The following is an 18,032-nucleotide window of genomic DNA, read 5'->3' on the forward strand; positions in this document are numbered from 1 at the left end:
AAAGTAGATTCATCCAGATTGCCTTCCATATTCCAATATGCCTACAAATTCTTCTTTTAACTCCAGAAGCATGAACTGCATATATTCTAGTGAGGACACAGATATCTCAGTCAAGCTTCAAGACAGGGAACCATTTCCTCAACATTTTGACAAGTTAGGAGTGCCTCCAGAAGGAGCATCTCCTTTAGAGTAATGAATCAGTAAAAATGTCTTGTCTTTACCTTCATTTCTCACTCTAAGAGTTACTGCTTAATTTAATATTTGCTAAAAGTCTTAAGAAAATGGAGGCAGAACCTGACAATGCATAGGCTGAGCTATCTCTGTTGTGTGTCTGTAATGACCAATTTTCATTCTATATGTGTCCATAGTATACCAATGCCTTCTGTGTATATGAAGCAGAAAATGGCAATGTCTATCTTTAACTTTTCAAAAGTGGATACATTTTGTCAAATGTCAATTGTAATGGAACTTGTAACAGTCCTTGTATCATTACAGGCCCAGCCTCACAGTCTTTGATTTGTTCTTACTCCAAAAAATGGCTAAGGTTAAGGTCTACCAACTGAGACACAATTTCAGCTGTACCTTAACAGTTTATGACTTTTTTGCAATATGTCCAGGTTCAATTACCTTATGAAAATTTCTCACATTTTTTCCAATTGTTTTTACTACTAATTTTTTTCCACTGGGCTTTTTCTTCCATTCTGTAAAAGGTTTTGTTACATGTGGCCCATGTTACACGAAACCCCTCCACTTACCCTATCAGTTTGCCAAGATCATGGTAAATGTTTACCATGCGAACCAGTCTCCCTTTTGTTGCCTAAGCTAGCCACCATTGTATCTTTCTAAGCACAATGGAAGGAGATCAGCACAACTGTCAAAAAGAGTAAGGGACAAATGGGTCTCTGTAGTTGCCCCTCTCTCCTTTTCACTATGCAGACAGTTTACAGTTACAAGCTTCAGATTAATGTCTAACTTCTAGATGACAAAAAAATAAACAGGATAAATACTAACAGATAAACTAAATTTTCTACCATAGATATGCCGCAAAGTGTAATCAAAGTGCTAATGAATTTGGCATATTATTAAAAAACAGCTTGATCCGTGTAGAATTATACTTCCAGAACTCATAATTACTTGTTTATGCCATGTATTTTTCATGATTAAGGAACAATTTATTGAAAAAGTAAGTGGAATACTTACCTGTAAAACCAGGGACACCCAAAGACAAAAGACCATGAATCCGTCAAACACACACCAACGATCCTTTACATAGGAGCTATCCCCCTATAAGACAGAAAGAAAAGCTAAGAGGTTGTTGTTTGATTGTCAGAATTTAGTATTATCCTAAACAAATGTAGTTGGAAAAAAAGAAGCTGTCTCTGGTAGTTTCTTTCTTGTACAGCACTTCTCCTCAGCTTGAGTCAAAAAGAACTTCTTAAGAGGCCTGTTATTTGTACCTTGATGTAATTGAAAAAAGCATACACACAAAAATGAACACTGTTCTGACCATAGTATGAAACTTGCATCTTGACACAACCTAGGCTTTCCAGTTGTTTCAGACATTTCCTGAGCAACTCCTTATCATCTCAAACTCACAGCTCTTTTTTAAGCTTTGATAATACTCTGTATGGTGAAACTTCTAACCCCTATATTACTGGCACTTCCACTGATTGTTTAGCACAAGGTATTCAGAGTATGCTTCTGCAATACTGATTAAAAGAGATTTAGGAAAGAAAACTGAGCACTGTATCCTTGGTCATGCGTATGCTTTCCTATCTGTTCACAGGCTCTGATTTAGACTTTTTTCAACTAGCTCTCTAAAATAATACTTTAGCTTGGGTTTGGCAATGGTCTAATCCAGAGACCACTCCTAAAAGGCAGCACAGAGAGGGCTGCAGCAAAACTCAGTTCCTTCCATATTGCACGCCATTAATGCTCCAGTTTGCACAGTTAGGTATCCCCACATTCCATGCCATTCCCAAAGACATGAAATACACACCCTCCACAACATAATACAACAGAACACTGCTAATGACTCATACTTTATTTCAACCATTGTACGGGGGGAAAAAATAAAACAAATCATTAAGGAGATTACATCTGAAGGTTACAGAATTCTGTGGTAGCTCATGGAACACAGAAGAAGTTGGAGATCAAATGCATGTAGATAGATGCAGCGTGCCAAAATAAAGACCAGAAAAAACTAGACCTAAGAAATGTGGATAACCCAGTTTTATGCTATCTTGGAACAAAAATGTGTGCAGAGATATTGGTAGGGTACATAAAAATTATCCCTTTCCAAATGAACTTTCTCACAACAGATTGAGTGTACCCTCCTCTGCCTTATACATCCTCTGGTTCCTTTTTTTCTGTTTAAGTGTTCTTTCAGTTACAGTGTTATTCATCCACTTGTCACAGATATGAATGAAAATAATTGTCAGTTCTCAGAAATCTTGAAGACATTACTGGACTGAATTTTGACAGAAATGTGATTCCTGGCTTGATATGCACTGTTTCCTGTCCCAGTGATAGCTATTTCAGTACTTGTTTTTAAACGACTCAGCATTTTCATCAATTCAAAAAGCACAGACAAGTAGTTTTGTTTTAATATAATATTTTCAATGTCATACACTATCCTAGAAAGGATTTATCATTCCTTGCAGTAGGTGACAGCAAGATGTATTGTGTAAATAGAGATAAAATATTTGTGAAGTTTTATTTCAGTTGCACAAATTATTTAGGGCAGAAGCAAACAAAAGAAGAATATAAGGGTAATGCAGTAAGTGATTTTCAAATTAAAAATAAAGGGCAGAGAACCTTAACACTCTTTTTTCAGTCAGGATATTTTCTAATTCATAATCATCTTTAAGTCCTCAAGCTACTAACTATGAGAATCATAGTACCATGGGAACATATAATATCCTAGGTTGGAAGGGACCCATACAGATCACTGAGTAAAACTTCTTGCTCCACATAGGACCACCCAACTATCAGACCGTATGCCTCCAAGGCTCACTGGACTTCAGCAAGCTCAGTGTCATGACCACTGCCCAGGGGAGCCTGTTCCAGGGCCTGACCACTCTCTGATGAAGAGCCTTTTCCTGCTATCCAACCTGAACCACTCCTGAACAAGGACTGCAAATCAGGAAATTTCCAAATCAAGAACCAAATAAGAACCTCTGCATCATAATTTTAACCTGTCCCTTCTGGAGAAAGTAGACTTGGTTCCATAGTAAAGTCTGAGCTAAGAAAATCTTCATTCAAGGCAGGACAGTTGTTTCAGCTGTTATGCTCAGTAATTATGAAGCAGACACCACTTATCCCTGTTCCCACTCACTAAACAAATCTCCAGAGGCTTTTCAACAGGCAGCCTTCAATTGTACCTATGAACAATGATGATGATTGGTCTTTCTCTAGCTGAAAAACTCACCTTTCATCTCCTCAGCACCGTTTCTCTAAGCAAGAAGTTTTCCCTGAGTCGTGCTATACAGATTTGAGCATGAGCTTGTGCAGGAGTTCCTGTATTCACTCTCCTCTGAATTATCCCACAAGTACTCACAAAAAGCTAAATCTTTTTTTAGAAATTGCTTTTACTCTCCACAATACACATGGCATGATTGCATCAGCTCTGATCCTTTTCCTTACAGAAAAGGATGTCATGACCCCTTTCAGCTTTCTCACTCACACTGCTTCTCCACATCAGCACATCCTTCCAGTAAGGGGAAGGGTTCACTGGGCACCTGGATTACATTCACAGAGACCACTCATTCTGGGGAGTTGCTGGACCTGTCTGCTTTGCACATCTTGGCTAAATTGTTTTCACACATGCCGATGGCTGGCAGTGGGCATGGTGGAGAGTCTTTAAAAGTGTATATACAGTGTATGGGGGTTGAAGGAATTTGTAAGACAGAATCACGTCCTGTTTAATATGAAAAACAGAATATTCTTTTTAACATGAACCTGGATACTGACTTCTAGTGCTACTTACTTTCCACAAAAAATCTAATTCAGATTTAACACACATTAATATTCACATATTGATAGCACTGAGCAGTGAGTTTCATTCACTCTATCCCAACTTTTAACAAAGCTCTGGGTTCAAATGCTCATTAAGTGAACAGCATTCTGTTCTCACACATGGAAAGGAATACAAATGCATGTGGTTAAATACAGTTACTTCTTTACCTAAAGCAGTTAAAGCACAGTAAATTGTTAACACCTCATCTTTTTTTCATCATGTCTGTTGGAAATAGAGAATTATTAATGAAGTTGTTTAGCATTTTACTGTGAATGCACTGTTCTATATCATTAACATTCTGGTTCATAAGTTCTTGAAATGTGGTCTAAACATTTACAAAAGATGAAGGATTAGTACTGTAGACTAAAACCTCACGCTGAAGCTCAATCAAAAACTCATAAAGTTATTAAAGTTGCTGTCTCTCTATTGTCTGCAGTGGACATTGAATTCTTTAATGTACACAGCAAGTAAAGGAAGTTTCTCCAGCAGAAATACGGTTTATATAGACAACAAAATTATTTTCTTCTGACAGTGCAGTTAATGCTAGTCCTTTTTAAAAAAAAAATCAAAAAACAAAAAACCAAAACATGAAAAATGTGAAGGTCAAAGTTGCAATATAGCTTAGCTAAATGGATCAATCTTTTCTTTATTAGCTCTCTATTCGCTATTTTGCAAGCATCATTCCTGGTCTCTCCAAACAGTTTCTCCTAATAGACCTTTAATCTTCTCCCTCGGCACTTATTTATTCCAGGCAAGCACCACTGCCAGACTAGTACAAAACAAAGGAAATGGCATTCTTGGTAAACAGTCCATGTGGAATGGATCAGAGGGCTGCTTTGCTCTTAGAGATGCTCATCTGAATTAATCTGGAATTTGATATTCCAAAAGAACAGCAATAACAGTCTTAATTGCAATATTCTCTGCCCTGAAAAAGAACATGTTAATCCTGCCATGGCAATACAGCTATAACTAAGAAAGAATACCTCAAATTCAGCATAACATCTTATTGTTCTTTTGCATATTTGAAAACAGGCCCAAAACAAAATATCTTCCCTGTACTCTCCTTATCTCACCCTTTTTTTCTCTAATACCATCACCAGTACAATAACAGAGTACAATGTTACTCATTTCTTCATTTTTGATTTTCTTTGTATACTGACACCCCTATGACAGTACTGAGATGCAGAATGATAACACTTTTTCAGTCACAGCCAGTACATTACAGGTAAAACAGCAATTGACATTATTATGTGCCCTCGGGAGCAGTTACACTCACAAAAAAGACCTAATTCGTCAGAAATGTGAGCCAGTATAAAATACGGATGGAACCACAGCCTGAAGCCATATCTCACTTGAGGAAGTCATGCCATGAGAAGAGTCTAGTGTCCATCAGAAGGGAAGGCTGGTTAGACTACTGGCTTTTAATTCAAGTTTATTTCGATATCAACCTTGCCGAAGACAAAATGAAATCAACATCTGAATTGCATTAAGGCAGTATGCTAAAAGATTGATTCTGTCTGCTAATTTTGTTAAGCAATTCCAGTAACTCAGTGGTAAAGCACACAGCTTAGCTGGATGATAGTGCAGTCTGCAACCTAGGTCATTTCTGCCTTGCTTCTCAGGAACACTGCAGGATAAGCAACAAATCAGTGCAAGTGAAAAGCTTCTTCTGCCTCCCTGTGCCTCTGGGAATTTCTTTTTCTCTCTCATTTTTTACTACAACCTGTTCTCTGAATTCTTTCCTCCCACCTCTTCCAGGTGCCTCTGTGGGAAAGTGAAATAGAAAAGGTGATGAGACATTTGCTCTGATGGTAATCAGATTTATCATCATCTGTTCCAGAAAGCAGATCTGCAGTCTTGGGTCTGTCGTTAGGTGGATCTAATTCACCCAGCCTCAAAAAGGATAGCTGGAAGAGGGCACAAATACTATGCCTAGAAAAAACCAGCTAGCTTGCTCTGCCGTGGTTGCTGGATCCTGACTGTTGTGGTGATAAATAAAGCACATCAACACCTCAGAGCAAATTTTTCATATCTTCATGTGGGCTATTCCATGTAGCACTACAAATAAGCATTAACAGGTGGAAACTGACATTTACTGGTGTTTTAGGAGAGCATAAATACAGAGGAGTAAATAGAAGGAAAAGAAAGAATGGAGGGAAATGATAATTTAGAAGGGCCATTTTCCCCCTTCATTGTTGTCACTATAATGCAAAAAGCACGAGCTAAGACAGAGAGCACAACTGAGTTGAGGACAGAAGGATCACCCTTCCATCCCAAGGCCTTATCAGACACTTTAGGGAAAGGAGTGGGAATAGAAAAGAGGAAAAAACAGATCTCAAGGGAGAATCTCGTACGAACTCTCTCTCTCCTGCAAACGCAGATAAAAATACACACACATACAAGGTATCTGACTCCCACCCCACTTACACATACACCCCATATGTTTCTGGCTAATCTCCAGACTTCTCCCATTTCCTTAAAAACCTGCAGTTCATGTGTTTATTTAGTAGAAGAATGACGTGGACAAATCCAACCTAGCACCCAAACTTTCAAACACTCCCAAAACTGTCCTCACACATAACAAAGAATTCTATTCTGAATTAACCTGTCCTGTCCCCAGATAAAATTATCTATCTGATTCATGTATCAAACATTAGTTGGTTTCTCTCTTTCTATAATGGGTGGTAACTTCAAATTTAATCCTCTGCAGATGTGACAGCATCTATTCAAAACGAAAAAAAGTATATAGTGTACATGACAAAAGAAGAAATAATAAAAGATCAGGGCCAACACTTGTCATTTCTGTGTGTCTTCTTTTCTTCAAAATCTTCATTCAGAGCGCTAGAATTTCTTTCAAATCCATTCTAAAATCCATTCACATAACAGCGGTTCATCTGGAAGAGCCAGTGGAATTACAATTGTGAAACATAACTCTGAATGGTTATAGTTGTATAATATTACTGTACCAAGTTACACAAGTTCAATTTGTATCTAATTGTGTTCTGCACTGAACTGCTCCATCATCAAATGCTTCCAAGAAACATGTTACAAATTGTTTAATTTATCTTTGTCATAACACACAATGCAGTATTTACATTAATCTTGTATTCTGTACTAGAGAAGCCTTGGAAAAAATCACTTGATATTACAGCAAACAAAACAAAGCTACCCTAATCATAATAGGAGAAAACAAAACATAGCTTCTGTTTAAATTAGAGGGTAATTCTATGCATGCTACAAACAGACAACATACACAAATGTAATCCACCATTACAAAACAGCAATAACGACGACAGCACCATTACTTTATCGTATTATAAAATTAAGAAAAAAAAGTGAATTTGCTGAAATTTTCAGTTTACTTTAGGAATTATCATGAATATTTCATTCATAAAAAGACAATCTCAGGTGCAGACCAAAGACATGCTTGATTTTTGTCAACTTATGTAACAAAGTTAATCATATTTAGTATTTGCCTTTTCATATTATAATCAGAGGCTTCTGATCTATATTATTCATCATCTCAGTTGCTACCACTAGTAGCAACTAGTAGCAAAAATTACCCAGAAAACAAAAAAAACTAGATCAGAAATAGAATTTTAATTGGGCAGTTCATAGAAAGACCTATGCAATCCACAAAAGGGAATAGTTTTATGGAATTTAAGAATTCCCTTCAATGAACTAAGAGTCAAGACTTTCAAACAGTCAAGCAAAGTTCATTTGACTTGCCAGAAATCCTCTAACACAAAATGAGTTAAAAAACTTATTTTAAAACAGAACCGTTGAAGTTTAACAGGCATGAAAACATAACATTCCTCCCCTCAAGTACAAAAGCATCAAAAGGAATGACTGTTTCCACAGACAAACAGAACAGAATGCCTCAACGCCCCTCTTTTACACGCAACATCAGCATACAGCATCTTGATTCAGCTGAAGCATAAATAATGTGGAGAGTTCAATGTGGAGAGCTGCCAGGCATGGCCTTCCCCTGTAGTTAACAGGGGACTCACATTTCCCTGTCAGCACCTGGTATGCCTACAGAACCTGTGTGGGTGAGAAGTTCCACCAGTGTGTAACACAGCTGCTTTCTACAGACACCGCTCCGCAGCAGATGGGTGCCAACAACACATCCTGCAGAGAGATTTCATGGGTTACCACACAGACAGCCTGAATTTCATTTCCCCCTCCATCTGCTCATTAGCCAACTGTATTCAGTGCCATAAGGATTGTCTTCCTAGCTGACACAGCTCCCTTGGATATCTTAATGGTTCATCAACTTTTAAAATGGCTAATCAGGAGCAGGATTAATATGCTACCTGAAACTGCACTGTTTCCAGGATGTACACAAGAAAAAAAATCTTTACTGTGAGAAAAGCTAAACAATGGAAAGGATGCCCAGTTATATTGCCTGGGTTTCTAATACCTCCCTTCTTGGAAATGCTCAAGACAGCTTCATAGCACAATGGATAAATAAATTGAAAGCCCTGTTTTCAACAGATTACTACAATCTCTATGGATGTCTTCCAACCCAGAATCATCATCAATACTGTGCTGCTAGCATAACCTCCTCAAGACGCCAGTCCTGTGGGTAGACTCCAGTTCTTTAACCAGTTCCATGTGCATGAATATTTGCTTTTTTTTTGGTGGTACTCTGATGCCTTGAGAAGGCGACATGCTGTTTGGGCAGGATCCTGCCATCCCGAAACTGTCAGGTCTCCAGATACAATGGGTTGCTTTGGATCCAGATGTTTCAAGCTGAGAGCTCAAACCTGGAAATATCAGATACAGCTGAGAGATTTGAGTTGGGAGATTTGATAGGCAAACTCACATCTACAACCATCACTGGCAGCTCTCCTTCAACAGAAAACAGCTACAGTGATGAAAGATGGAATACATAAGGAAGAGGCCTTTTTCAGAAGGAGGATTTTATCATTTGTTAATTTGCATTACTAAAAGCTGATGAAGCCATTTTATTCTACAAAGACCAGGAAAAGCTTATGGAAATAGTGCAGCCATAAGAAGGCAATATTTTAAAAACTCTCATTAGTGATGGTGAACACAATACACAAAACATATTTTCCTTGAGGTTACTACCTTAAAAAACCCACATAATTTTTGTCCTTTTTTTTTTTTTCATGAAAATACTGCTTCACAAAAATGTTCTTATTCACTTGCAGAGAGATTTGGATGCCATTATAATTTTTCTTCTTGATGATCTTTTCATATAAGTAATGCCTCTTATTTATGTAACATCACTGAATATTTTCATTCATCTCATCAGGCTATATATTAAAAAAGTATTTTAAAAATACATTATGAAAGAAATATTTTATATTTTTTCTTATCAGCTCCAAGGTTAAATAATGATCTCCACAGCAATTCACTAAATACACTGGACATGTTTATCCATGCCCCCAAAATAATTTTCAACAAAAAACTTCTATGACCCACTGACTGGTTAGAGAAATTATTTTTATTTTTGAAATACTGCCTATGTAAGCTCAGTAAGTAATTTTAAATGCTTTTGATTTTCTCATAATCAAAGGTAAAAATTGTGCAAAAAGCCCCACTGTGTAATATGAGTCATTACTTCCCTGCAATAAACACTCCATCAAAACCGGGAGCAAGTAACCATAGAGACAGGTGTGTGTATTTTAGTGCAGCAGGCTCTACCCTGCCCCCAGGCAGTAACAATGAACTAACAGCATGCTGTGGGCAATTTCCTATGTGTTTTTCTCGTGATAATCAGTTTTAATTTTTTAAATTTTCTGTGATTGAAAACAGCATCAGAGCATTCGGCTAGCAACAGGATCCCAATAGGCTGGAAAGCAATGTCCTTGCAATGGATACGTGCTTAGCAGAACTGCAACAAACATAGGACTGAAAGGCTTATTCTAGTAATGAATATCAATACTGTTATGAAATTTGAAGCCTATTGATCATAGCTGCCACAGATGTTTAACTGGATATTCCAGTATTTAAGTTTTAAGACAATTTGCTGTAAAATACATTCTCCCAGCATAGAATATCACGAGACCTGCACTAAACATTTAGAATTCTAGTAGCCTTATACAAAGGACAGAATTCTAATCCTTCATATAGATATGTAAAATAATTTATTGTAAGGACAAATAATTTTCACTTCATAATCCGTAGGCATAATCAAAACTCAAAATTAAAGTTAATGGAACTTTGCTTCATGTTTTCTTCATGAACATTTTTGTTACCAGTGGCAAGTAATATTCTCTATTTTTTTTCCCTCCACAGCATTACACTAACTTCAATCACAGAATCTTAAAATTTTCTCATCCCCACCACTGATTCTGCTGGCTACTTTCCTGCCTTCCACGTTGAGGATCTCAATCCCGTCTGTGACTTGCACACCCAGCTGAGTACGGACCACCAGGCACCACAAGCCATCTGTGCACACTGGCATGGGAGAACAGGAGCCACATATTCTGTTCTCCCACCTGACCTTCGAAAACAAATTCCCAATCCTTAATTAATTTAATGCCGCAGAGTAACCAGCTTATCTAAAGCCAGAGAGTGCAGGCATTTTGGAATTTCCATCTTCTGTATTCAGAGTGGAGCACAGGACAAACTGACCTGATCAAGTTGCTGAAAGCTACTGAATGATCTGACAGGGTTTCACTGAAAATAAATTTGTATCACCAATGACTCATCAGAAGGACTAGACTGATTTTGTAATTTCTCCACTCTCATTAGCTGAAGGTAGAATGCTTAATGTTAAAAATACTAAAAAGAAGGCTAAAAAAAAAAGATATTTGCAGTAAGTTAAACAACAATTTGTTAATCTATGAGTCAAGATGAACTTCTAGATGAGGATTATTATGGAACAAAATCATTTAAGCACAACTGAGCTAATGCCACAGTTAAAAACTAAGCTGGAAACCAGCTACAGGTATATTTTCTGGAGTGATCAATTAAAAAAAACAAAAACTCTAATGAATTAGTTTAACCACTCATTGCAAGATGCCTAAAGATTAAGTGATATCGCCCAGACTCGTTACTTGAAGCTTCCCTTATGATCAACAGACAGGCCAGCTGAACTAACTTTTGGAAGAGCTTCTATTAGACACAATGTAAACAGCTAATTACAGACAACTACAGACCCACAACTTAGTTCTGATGGGTTCTACTAAAACTGTTTCTATTTTAAATCCTAAAACTAGGAAGCAAAAACGTATTTAATGCAAGCAAAAAATGACTGAAAAAAAGAGGCAATATGCAACTAGAAAGCATGGCAGAGACTAATTAAATGATTGCAACCAGAGTAGTCATCACATGGCAGAAGTTCCTGCTCCACCTCCAGCTGCCTGTATTGTAGGAGTGCAGCCCCATTTAGCTGCAGAGAACTGAGCATAGCAGCAAGTTCATGCTGTTCAGACAAGCCTTCAGCCAGCTCTGCCCTCACCTTTCTCACCCAGAGCACACAGATAGCAGCTACAGCAACCAAAGCACGTGTCAGAAAAATGGTGATGATAATGGGTTGCCTGTATAGCACTAACACTGCCCAGTAACACCTGACGTGCTGAAAGCCATTGATTTCGGGTAATGAAGGAACCAAGCCAGCAGTATTTAATAGAAACAGCTCCTTGTCTGTCTGTGATGGGGGCTGGGGGCAGATTAAGCTTTATTTCAGCTCCTGTATGACTTCAGACTTGGAGGAATACTGAAGTCACTGAATAACAATTTGTGCTACTGAAGAAACTCCAACACTTCCAGTCACAACTCCTTTAGTTTGTACAAAAGTTTGCTGTGAATGTAGCTGATTTAACAACAGTAGAAATGTCAAGGCTATTACCTCTGGCTTCCTGTAATTTCCTTTGTTAGCTGACATATGGAAAGAAAAACATTTCTATTAAATCCCATAAAAGACATTTCTAATTTTTGCCATAATAATACCAAAATAAGGGTCAACTAGACTTTTTTTAACAGACAGAGGAGGGAATACTCAGACCTTTTATTTGAGAGAGTTGCTTCGGTACCAGAGCAATAAGATGAACCATGCCTCCATTTCACATGATCTAGGTGTAATACCATCGTGACCGAGATTAAAAGTTGCAATCAGAATGTCTGCAGGGTGAAACCAATTTCATTCATCTCTTCTTCTTTAGAGACAGAATTTTCAGCTGAGACAGAGGTGTGAATTCTTTTGCAATCTAGTCATAGTTTCTGCAGCTCCTTGGACTTTGGCACATTTTTCTCATTGGTTATTTTAAATGCTACCAGGGCAACTGTGTCTAATGCAAGTAGTTTACTTGGACTGTTTCTCCTAATACAAAGTCTGAAAGTAAAAACTTATAAAACAATGTCTTTAAAGTAAGGTATCCTTACCTTGCTCATACGATTTTCAGAAGACAGATTATTAGAAAGTATGACTTAATTTTGTATCACACTGTTGGAAAGAAAAGCTTAGTCTTTCCATCAGAAGTTAGTCTCCCTGCCCTTCCTGCCAGAAAATGAATTCTTCTAGAGGCTGGTTGATAACAAAGCCATCACTGCCTGCTGTACTGTCATAAAAGATATCCCTGACTTCTGCTAAATCTTTGATATTACATAGCACCATGCAGCCAGCTTAGTACCACAGGATTTTTGTTTCAGGGGACTGTGATTTAGCCCGTATCTGCTGAGCAGATGTACCTAAGTATAGCTGTGAAAGATGACCTAAGTTAATGTATTTCCATCTTCTTTGTGAGAGGATCAAAAATATAACGAAATTAAGTAACCTCTTGAAACACGTCAGAATTCTTCAGTGAACTGAATGAATGATGAGATTGAACATCATGTAAGGACTGGGAGACTTTTTTCATTCGTGATAGTGATACCTACTGTTTGTATTCTGCTGATACCAGTGATTAAAATAGAAGTGTGAATTCCCTCAATCAAAACATCCTATTACTAAAATTCACAGTAAGCTGGTTTTGTTAAATTCCTAGTCTTTTCCCACATACCACATCAGATAACAATTTTTAATTTCTGAAATGTTAGGCCTTTTTAAGACATACTGCAGTTAAGTAGCCACCTGCTAGCATGCTTCGTATGCTATTCCTACAGAAATATTGGCATGAGTAATCCAGATAATCCACTAATTTATGTGCCACATTTTCTTTTATACCTACTTAATAATTTACTTGACAGTGATAAATACCTAACTTTTAATGTCAGTTGGAGACCAGATAGTATTCTTGAAAGTTACTCTTCAATTTCAAATCTATTTCAAATATGTTTAATACTGTGTGCACACTATTTTTTCTGAGCTATTTCACATTATTTCACAGTGAGTTGTAACACAGGCCAACATTCTTCAGTTCAAAATATTATTTAGAATTCAAGTGTCAAATTATAATGTAAGAAACAAACAGACTTGGTCTAATTCGCCATCTCATAGAACTTTACAAGTCATTACAAGATGGTTTTAATGTTCGTACATACATTTTTGTATAATGTAGACAGCCAGCATTGCACAAACGGTCCTAGAATTTTATAATTTAGAAGACCTCAGGCAGTAAGAAACTGTAGCCTGTACTACATTTTTCAGAGATGAGTTTCTAGGGTATAAACGTTATTAGCATTTGTTTAAAATTATGAGAAGTAACAATAGCCTATAATATAAAAACTATTATACTAGTATCCTGTCATAGGCTCTGCAGTCTTTTTTTCCCAGATAGTGCCTATACACATAATATAATCTGACTGCACATTTATCCCCATTTCAATAGGTCCAGAAGAGCCATTTCAGCATAACAAACACCTACTAGAAGCCAACAGCATAATCAGTAAATATCAGTATGGTCAGTGCCTTTGCAATTCATAAAGTCCTCTGACTGAATCAATTGTCTTGTCAAATGTGGCAAGCAACAACTATTACTTACAAGGTACAAGTGGCCCAAATTTTAAATAGACTCAATTAGCAAGAATAATTATTCAGGAAGAAACATGAGCACTAGAAGATACAAAGCCATGGCAACATTTCAGTTTAACTTCCCTTCTGAGGTAACAAAGCACTTGGATGAATGCATCACTTTTTTTTGTCACTTACTTCACATAGGGAAAAGAGAATCTTTTTACAGAGAAAAGTCTAGAATTTTCAGAAACTACCTTTTCTAAACCCCTTGGGAACAAGAGGATGTAAATTTATGATTTGTCCTCAGAAGGTGTTAAGTAGACATGACTTAACATTTTAAAAAATCTTAGCTCAGCTATACTTATACCGTTATAAATTGAGTATTAAGTGGATAGTGCCTATCTTTTCCATAAATTAGATTTCTCTCTGGACCAAAATTTTGCATTAATCAATGTTGAAAAGTTTGTTAGCACTTCTAATCCAAAGGCTCTACAGAATTACTGATTGATGGTAAAAGTTCAGTAGAATCATACAGCAATATATTAATTGATCCTGTGTTCCCTAAAAGTTTTGAATGCACTTAAATCAGGACCATAACTTACAGACATTTTCTCTTCAATAAAGATGTTTTATATACAATACCTTTAACATATGTTAATAGGCTTCTAAACAGTGCTGTATTTTACTTCGATTGCCGCTATGTCCATAGATAATTATGTTCTTGGTGGAGTTATAGGAAGAATAATTGAAGCAATATTTTCCTTAGAATCAATAATCCGAAGAGCAAATAAAATAATTCACTAAAAATGGATTATTTATTGATTAACATTCAAAGAAACATGTAGATAGCATACTTCTTAACTTCTTAGTTTAGTCTTCTTTACTTCTTAGTTTAAAGGATCACACAAATTAATTATAATCCTATTCTAACATTGTTTTATGAAGATTACACTATATAATACAAGTTCACATAGTTCAGCTACAATTAACTATTAACTATTAACTATTCTACAACAAACCATAAATGGCAAAAAAGAAAGTAATTCATTCAAATATAACTGCATTCAGTGATGAATGCTAAAGACATTAATCATAAGCAAATACTCATTTGTTAAAATAACAATAAATGCAGTAAGAATAAATGCAGTCAGTTTCTACTTTATCTTTTCACAAAACTGGTTATGCATGATCTATTTTACCATACTTTTATCCCATAAAGAAAGACTAAAATATCAGTGTGCAAATCAAGTAATTTGCATCCTCATTTATACATGTATAACATGAGTCAGGACAGTGGAACAAACTCCAGACAGCTACTCATTCTCCGAGGACAAACTCATCAGATATGCTTCAAAGATAAGTTCATAATATCCACACAAGCAACAATTTAAACAATCCAGTGAAAAAAGTTAGAATATACATCAGTATGTTATTTGTTGCCCCTAGGTGTTGACTGTGAGTGAAGCTGGTATTTCCATGCACAGAGGCTGAGAAAACAAGCTCTGTAGAAAAGTCATGCTGTTGATCATTCATCTCTTTCTTTGTGCTATAATATTTACATACCTGTTTCTTTATAAAGTCCACACTGGCTATAATAATAACTCATTAACTCTGCGCTGTTCAAATGCTCATACTGGTCACTAATTCCCCATAATGTTTTGAGGACTAATTATCCTCATAACAACCTGTCTAATGGACATTTCCGAATAAGCAAGCATAGCTTGTAGCCAGAAATACCATTTCACAAAGGATTACTTTGGCTTTACATAACATGAGAATATTTTATCAGAATCATCTTATTTCAGTTACTTCCTAAATACTAATATTAATAATGCTCCAGCTTTTACTATTAAAATTCATTACATATGGTGGCATAATAGCTTAGTTTGGCAGCAAACAAAAAGTGCTACCCACAAACTCAGAACAAAATGAAGGGCTAAGTAGAACTTGTCTCTGGAGTCACCAGACCTTTCAGTAGTGAAAGGAAGAATAACGCAGTGATAATCTGCTCTCTGTAGGAGTGACAAGATTGTATTGTTAACAAGCACAACAGATGTATTTTACTATACATAAGACAAACTTGTATTTTTTTTTTTACTGAAGACTAGAAACGATCAGTAAAATAATGCTAAAAATTGATGGCTACTGAAAAATTCTGCAGGTTAATGTTCTCCCACATCATAGCTACCAATATAAACTTAGTCCAGCAACAACAGTAAATATATGATAACAGAATCATTTGTTTACCAATATGCATTCTATTAAGGAAAAAAAATACAGTAAAGCAAGATTATGTTTTCATTCAGCTCACAGTAGGACATAATGCTCTTTCTTACTTAAATAAGTAATCGTGCAACAAAATATCCAGTCTTGTGAAAAGGCAATCCAAGTTCTATATCAATACATGCATCTCCAGACATTTACAAAAGATTATTGCTAATGTACATGCAACTTATTTTGCTCTTCATTCTTTAAATTAATACAATGAAACTATCTATTTCTTAGTAGTAAACTATTATTATGAATGTTGGTATTAAATTTAGGTGGAGATTAACTATGCAGTAAAGTCACATATTTCTCAATCTGTCTTTTTATATGCCATGGTGTCACTTGCAGCTAAGAACACTCATAGAAAAGGAACTGAGAAGTTATGAAAGAAAGATCAGATGTCAGTGGTATGTATCCATCTCAATTTCCTTGAGCATATACAGGTTAATTTTCAAATACTTACCTTAACTATGCCGCGGATATGCATTTTTGCTATCATCTCTGCAGTGTAAAGAAACATCAGTAGAGTGTCAAGCGCAAATGTCACATACTGGAGAGGAGGATAATGCTCAAAAGTCTTTGGAGTGTTCATACAAACAGAAATAACACTGATGATGGCACAGATTCGTAATAAAGAGTGTACCCACTGGAAAAGAAAAAAATACATTACAAGGTTGCTTTAATGTTTAAAACCAGCTCAAATATTTATCCTAAGTTGTATTGACACTTCTTCTAAACACACATTTGTGGTTTTCTTTTACATCATGATACATGTATTAAGGTCCTAATCTCAAAAGTGAGCAGTCTTGACTTTTTGAAATATACAAAACAAGTTGTTAATTGGTTGTGTAATTCATAAACTAAGTATTAAGAGCCAGGCTACTGAGAGTAAAGATTCTACCCTTTCTACTTCTGCAATCCTATTCATTTTCAAATGACAACTTGGCACACTTCATATACCGAAAACGTGATATTATTAGATGTTATAAATTGGGTGAATACATTAAATAAAAATATCTGTGGAAAAATTTAATTTCACATTTAGGTGAACTGATTTTTTTCTTTTTTTAGATGAATTGATTTTATTTCAGTTCATAATTCCATAAATGAACTAAGAGGCATAGAGATTAAAATCATCAGAATAAACATAGAAAAAGACTGTCATAGAAAACAACTTCTTCTATAACAGGATATACTTTTGTTCAAAACAAGTTTTGTTTCTGTAAGAGAATAGTTCATTTCTAAAACTACTTAGGTCTTTATCTCAAAACTGTCATTATTAAGGCTGTACTCAGTACCAACCACACTGAATGTCTAATGAGAAAGCAAAATGTATCAGTATAGGGGTTTAGCGTTGGACTTTATTTTTCTGCTTTTAAATCAAAACACTGCTGAAGCATCTTGAAGCCAGACAAGTGTAATGAATCAGAGTTGGTAGGGTCAAATATTTCAGAAAAAAAAAATTAAAAAGGACACTTCAGCACGCAAAAAATTATCCAAACAAAAAAAAACCCTGAGATATAAAAGTGAATTTACACCAACTTGCAGAAAAAAATTATACAGTCATTTACAACAGTTCACATCTTCTGATATCAAGAAATGGCCAGAATATTTACTTCATTTAATGCTCACCTAAATGTAATCACATTTGATCTGAATTGAATACCTCTATTTTTTGTATATTCTAGGCCCAAAATTATAATCCAAAAGTAGAAGGCATCTGATGCATTGTCTCATGTCACTTTTATACAAACCTTGTTTTAAACCTTGTATGAACTGAAAAGAAATAACATAAACTGTAAATTTTGGCTTATATATAAGCTTCTTGTCTGTCTTAGTAGAAGTTTAATATTGTATACTGAGCAATAGGCATCTTGT

General features: G+C 35.9%; 1 protein-coding gene across 2 annotated transcripts in view; it reads right to left on the reverse strand.

Moving 5' to 3' along the window:
- NALCN (sodium leak channel, non-selective) overlaps positions 1-18,032 on the reverse strand; it is a 199,240-nt gene that overhangs the window by 179,669 nt on the left and 1,539 nt on the right. For both annotated transcript variants that reach the window (XM_042867267.1, XM_042867265.1), the window contains exons 2-3: positions 16,618-16,800; positions 1,201-1,284 (exon numbers count right to left, since the gene is read on the reverse strand). In XM_042867267.1, the coding sequence (XP_042723201.1) occupies positions 1,201-1,284; positions 16,618-16,800 (267 nt within the window). The remainder of the gene's footprint in view (positions 1-1,200; positions 1,285-16,617; positions 16,801-18,032) is intronic.

Source organism: Lagopus leucura, unplaced genomic scaffold (assembly GCF_019238085.1).
Source record: "Lagopus leucura isolate 7727_CA_CO unplaced genomic scaffold, USGS_WTPT01 Super-Scaffold_100001, whole genome shotgun sequence".
In the NCBI taxonomy this organism is placed as follows: domain Eukaryota; kingdom Metazoa; phylum Chordata; class Aves; order Galliformes; family Phasianidae; genus Lagopus; species Lagopus leucura.